The following is a 6,359-nucleotide window of genomic DNA, read 5'->3' as shown; positions in this document are numbered from 1 at the left end:
TGAATACTAGTTTATCTGTAGACAGGTTAACATGTAGAGCTACTATCACACTATAGCTATGTGTGCCCTTTATAATGCATGTCTATATCATGTATAGTGATCTCCTGTTACATAATTTTATGTCTGAGAATGGAATAAAATCTGAAACCTGGTTACGAAAAATAGCTTAACTTCCTGCTTCCTGGTTACCAGTATAGTCTTGAACACAGGGGCCGGAGATTTGTTGTTTACAAATATATTTTGTATTTATGAGGTATTGTTGTGACATTGTGTGTATTAAATATAAATACTTGTTACGATAAGGTTTCATTTCCTCTATCCCTGACATCAGATAAAATGTTTACATATATACTAACATGTAGTTCCTTATATAAACAACAGGTGTTACACTCCGGTGCGTGGGTTAGATAAAACTCGGACTATCAAAGTATATATCCGTTATGTATGATGTATGTAGCTCCGTATTCCTCTCTTGATGAACACACGAGTAAGTATCTGGACATCGATTAGTTCTATTAAACTCCTAACACCACAACAGTTAAATATACAATTAACAATATACGTATTGCTATCCAAGTAACAAGTAATTCCCACATCCTAGGGATGAAAATGATTGAAATTTTTTATATTTCTATGCAGAACTCGAGTGCGATCCAGGAATGTCCGAAGGTAGTCCTTTTCTAGCTCTAATTTCTACGGCAACAGCTGCAGCAGCCGTTTCAGGATCGAAAGGATCACAATCCATTATTTCCCAGTGGTCAAATGCAATCTGTACACTCTTAGCGGAGCTGCCCAGATCAGCGGTGATCCCTAAACAGTTCTGTCCCGGAATAAAACAACTTAGGACCGACAAAGGAGTGCGACCCACCCGGCGCTCCTCTAGTAGTCTCCCTTGTCTGTTCGTGAGTTTTTCCCTGACAGCGCGCGTAGCCTCTTGCGAACAAATGACCTCTACGCGGGTCAAGGCCTCCATCAAACGTGGAGCAGACGCGATAACACTACCTTGAATTGCTCGGCGAATTGCCGTGACAACGTCAGAATCATCTGCGAGCACCCATTTGGCGTAACGAATCTCAATTCTAACGCCACGCATGGTCTCGTCACACAGAAGACCCTCCCGCGTGCCCCATTGGAAACCGGTTGTTAAACCATCTCTAATGTGGCTTTGGTCGCGAACTTGTTTTGACGAGTAGTACAGAAGATTCAAACCAGAATCGCTTGGTCCAAAAGACCAGAGTCTGTCAGCCTCATTGGCATCGTAGCCGAAGTTTTTGGCCAGATAGGCTGCCCTTGCGACAGGATCCTGGTCCGCGGCAACGAAACCCTCCTCAATACATTCACACATACCGTTCGGCATGGGTTTGGTCTTCACAGACACTTCATTCTTTTTGTTGTTGGGACACACAGCCGTACACAACATGCCCGGTTCCTCGGTGATTGTTTCGCGATAAGCAACATGCAGTGTTGCTGGTTTCAGTATAATTTGCTTCTCCAGATACGATTTACACCTCAGCATGAGATTCTCACTGGTGCCTGTAAGAATGTGAAGTCCGGAGGCGGCTATTGAACATTCTAGTACCGGATGAAGCCTCATTAGTCTCTTCAGTTCGGTCAGGAGACTTGGGGCATCCGCAGGATCTTTTGGATCGATGTCGAGTTGAATAACTGGGCTAACACTGTGTCTAATGTCAGTAAACACGACAGGACTTGTATGTGTGGTCACGACCCCGACCTTAGCAATCCTTGGCTCAACACCACGAATCACACATATGTTACCACATGTCACTTCCGGAACGGGGCAGATCATGTCTCCAACGACAATTGAGACTTCGCTTATTTTGGTATTTCGTTGGGATTCTTTTATTTCGGAACCAGATACAATGGAACCAGAGAACACTCGGCCCATTGCGTACATGGTATCTGACTGTCCGCACTGAAACCATTTTGAAATGTACATAATCAATGGACCCGAAGAGTCGCATGTTTTGACAGCGGAAGTCGCCACTGCGTCTGTCTGACGCTTGACTAGCAGTTCTGATCTGTATCCCTGAGCTTTTTCTGGTGATGGCAGATGGAGCACGATCATGGTTAAGAGCGAGCTTGATATCGGCAGCCACTGACGCAACATGTTTTGAACTTTCTTTCTGTCATTTGTCTCGTTGTTATCCATTGTCAATTGCACCCCAAGGTTCTCAATCAAATCTGGTAGGGCGCTTCCTTGCACATTTCCGGGAGTTTCAAATAACTTGAAAATAGGATCCAAGACGAACAGATTGAAGGCCCGGATATAGCCGTTACTTGGCGCGGTCTTCCACTTCTTTTGAGACGGGTTGTAGAAATTATCGCCCCATAGTTTACCGAGAAGCTCACTAGGTGTCACTGACAACTTCTCTGCCTGCTTTGCTGCTATCTCGCCTAACGTCACCCCCCAGTTCTGAGATGAAGATCCGAACAAAACGTTACCTCTGACGGGAGAAAACTGAACATCTCCCATTGGTCCAGAATCATCGCAGTAGGTTGCTATGACAGCCTTGGCACCCTCTACCACGCTATGAATGGTTTGGTAGAGATCTTCCTGGGAAATTTTGTACTCGCTGATAGCTCGGTCAATGTTGTTTACGAATAACACCGGTTTCACCCTTTCGCGAATCGCCTGTTTTAAGACCAGTTTAGTATCCAATGTTACACCGGAAATACAATCTACCATCACAACGGCGCCATCTGTCATCCGTAGAGTAGTGTCAACTTCCGCCGAGAAGTCGGTGGTTCCAGGAGTATCCAATACATTTATGACAAAGTTTGTACTGTCCCTTAAAGCTTCCGTACCGGGGACATCGGTCGGGGTACACGTGTAATGAAGGCATGTTAGGTTAGCCGTCATTGGATCAATGTCATACTTCCGACTCCGGCGTTTCTCCTCGTCAGACAAACAAGGGTTCGAGGTTTTGTTAAGTCCGTCCACAAGTGGAAGTATACCACTATCTGCTCCACCAATAATTGCCACATTTCTGATATTTTCTCGAAGCTTCATAGCTTCTCGTACTTCCTCCATTCCTACGCCCGCCATTTTGGTTCTACCCTATATATGTGTATTTAAACACTAAATGTCAATATTTTCTCTCACACTCGTACTTTTAATCGTCTGGCGAGCTCGTATGCCTTTTGTTCGAGTGTCGTTACCTTATACCATCACATACCGTAGTCAGTCAGGTGTAACCCAACAAAACTTGTACTGGTACACAAAGCAACCCACTGTGCTATTTATATACATCTACCCGTATCTGAGACGAAGTTAATTGTCCAATATTGTGTCGTCATATCATTATATTGCCACACCTATCACGTTTACAGGGTATATTTATCGTTAATCATGCTGTAAGTAAAATCTGAATCTTCTTTATCTCTATATGACACACTTCTGTCTTGGTTGATGTGGTACCCCTGGTACGATGAGATAGGCAGAGGAATTTTGCTTTGATCTACAATTTACTTGCCTCCCAAAACGTCTGAAAAATATGCTCTAAACACTGTAATATGTAACATAAAGATTCTATCTCATGCCCCTGTGTACCTTAGTAAATAAGATGTTTGTGTGTAGATATACAGTTGTAGTCATCAATGCATTGTGATTTATTGAAATTTTCTCCTAATGTTATTTTAAATTATATAAAAAAAACCTCATGAAGCGTACTGTATATTTGGCCTTTCATGTTATTAAACGAGTTTGATAAATTTCATATTACATAAACATGAGTGTAAGATTCTATTTATCAGATTACATTTATTAATAGAAATATACGTAAAATGTTTCGTCTCTATATAAACAAGAGGCCCACGGGCCTTAATGGTCACCTGAGTACAGATATAGAATAAAAACAAAGACATATAGACACTATATACTGGCCCTTGATGTCAGTCAGTGATTTTACAAATTTGACATTTTAATCTATGAAGAGTATTTGCTTCCATCAAACCTGTGAACTCAGAATTTTTTTGAAATTTTAGTCATTTTGACCCTGTTTTGTCCCGCCCAGGGGGTCAGCGAGGACTGATATGGATGTTAAACTTCTATATCTCAGGCTAATAATTAACTCTAATCAAGTCTCATTGCCTATGAACATTCAGCAAAAAAATGTTCATAAATGTGTTCTTCCTTCATAAACTAAAGAAAACATGACCCCTCCCCAGGAGGTAACGTGAGACCCAGGGTGATAAAATTCACAATTTTATAAATCACCTTAAGACCTTTCCATCTACAAAGAGTATTTGATTCTACCAATTCCAGAATTTTAGAAGAAGATTTTGGAAGTTTAAGCCTATTTGACCCCTTTTGGCCCCGCTCCTCTGCTCCCAGTGGGTCAGCCAGGACCAATATGCATATGATGCTAAAATGCTATCATAGGCTAATATTGCTAACCAAATTTGAGATAACTCTGAAAATTGAGCAAAAAACGCCCATAAATGGGCTTTCCCTATATAAACTATAGTAAACTTAACCCCCTCCACAGGGAGAAACGTGAGACCCCATCATCGTATAATTCACAGTTATTGTAAAGACCTTTCAATCTATGAAAAGTATTTGATAAAATTCACAATTTTATAAAACACCATTTCCAGAATTTCAGAAGAAGATTTTTGAAGTTTTAGCCTATTTGACCCATTTTGACCCCGCCCCTAAGGACCCTGGGGGTCAGTCATGGAAAATTTGTTAATATGATTCAATGGCCACCTTATACTGATAATTCTGACAACATTTGAATTATTTCCATTACAAATGACCAAATAATGCTCTAAAATGTGTTTTCCCTACATAAACTATAGTAAACTTAACCCCATCCCCAGGGGGAAACATGAGACCCAAGGGTCATATAATTCACATTTTTGTAAAGGACCTTAAGACCTTTCCATCTATGAAGAGTATTTGATTCTACCAATTCCAGAATTTTAGAAGAAGATTTTGGAAGTTTTAGCCTATTTGACCACTTTTGGCTCCGCTCCTCTGCTTCCAGGGGGTCAGCCAGGACCAATATGCATATGATGCTAAAATGCTATCCTAGGCTAATATTGCTAACCAAATTTGAGTTTACTCTGAAAATTGAGCAAAAAACGCCCATAAATGGGCTTTCCCTATATAAACTATAGTAAACTTAACCCCCTCCCCAGGGAGAAACGTGAGACCCCATCATCGTATAATTCACAATTATTGTAAAGACCTTTCCATCTATGAAGAGTATTTGATTCTACCTTTTTCAGAATTTCAGAAGAAGATTTTTGAAATTTTAGCATATTTGACCCCTTTTGATCCCACCCCTAAGGCCCCTGGGGGTCAGTCATGGAACATTTGTTAATAGTATTCAATGGCCATCTCATGCTGATAATTATGACAAAATTTGACTCATTTCTTATTACAAATGACAAAATAATGCTCAAAAATGTGTTTTCCCTATATAACTATGGTAAACTTAACCCCCTCCCCAGGGGGAAACGAAAGACCCCAGGGTCATATAATTCACAATTTTTGTAAAAGACCTTAAGACCTTTCTATCTATGAAGAGTATTTGATTCTACCACATCTGTGAGTAGAGAAGAAGATTTTTGAAATATTAGTTAATTTTACACCTTTTGGCCCCTCCCACAGACCCCTGGGGGGATGGGGACCATATAATTCACACTAATAATTGGTCTTATGCCTTAGAAGGTTTGTACAAAATTTCATTGAAATAGCTTCAGTGGTTTTGGAGAAGACGGACGACGGACGACGACGGACAAAAGGCGATTAAAATAGGTCACCATGAGACTTCGTCTCAGGCGACCTAAAAAGTAGAAATCGGCACGGATGCGATGTTTCCCGTCTATTGAAACAATCATGCGACGTCATAGATATTATGACGTCAAAACTGCATGTGACATCATACATGTAATAGTGTTATTACACACGTGCCTCACGATATCTATAACATGGCTGTATGACATGACTGGGCGGCCAGTTATGTGGTAAACATGGTGTTTCAGTCTATTTTAGGTGATCAAAGTGAATGCCACCTTCCATCAGAAAATTGTTCACTTGGGATAATTTTCATGCGCTATATATGCACTGAATGACCTCGTGCTGTCCACTTCTTTAGACACTTTCCTTGGGGGAGAGTGGTTTATGTCTAAAAGTCAAGATAGTCACAACCTCGATACTATCCACCCTGAACATTTCATAGCAAACTTAAGGTAGTTCGGGAGGAAAAAACCCTGACCAATCACAGGCCTGCAGATACTTTCTTTGAAAATAAGAGAGCGATGCCAAACTTCAATGTCGTACATTCAACACATTGTAACTTTATTTTATTCGATTCTTTTGAAGTACACAA

General features: G+C 40.8%; 1 protein-coding gene across 1 annotated transcript; it reads right to left on the bottom strand.

The window, feature by feature from the left end:
- Window positions 1–631: 631 nt before the first annotated feature.
- On the bottom strand, window positions 632–3,067 carry LOC138329914 (eukaryotic translation elongation factor 2-like). The gene has a single exon (XM_069277198.1). It carries the CDS (start codon window positions 3,065–3,067, stop codon window positions 632–634), a length of 2,436 nt encoding a protein of 811 aa, XP_069133299.1.
- Window positions 3,068–6,359: the final 3,292 nt, after the last annotated feature.

Source organism: Argopecten irradians, chromosome 8 (assembly GCF_041381155.1).
Source record: "Argopecten irradians isolate NY chromosome 8, Ai_NY, whole genome shotgun sequence".
NCBI classification, from domain to species: Eukaryota; Metazoa; Mollusca; class Bivalvia; order Pectinida; family Pectinidae; genus Argopecten; species Argopecten irradians.
This window is presented reverse-complemented; position numbering and strand designations above follow the sequence as displayed.

Excerpts from the sequence above, each read along its gene's own strand:
- LOC138329914 (XM_069277198.1), bottom strand. The coding sequence starts at position 3,067 with ATGGCGGGCGTAGGAATGGAGGAAGTACGAGAAGCTATGAAGCTTCGA.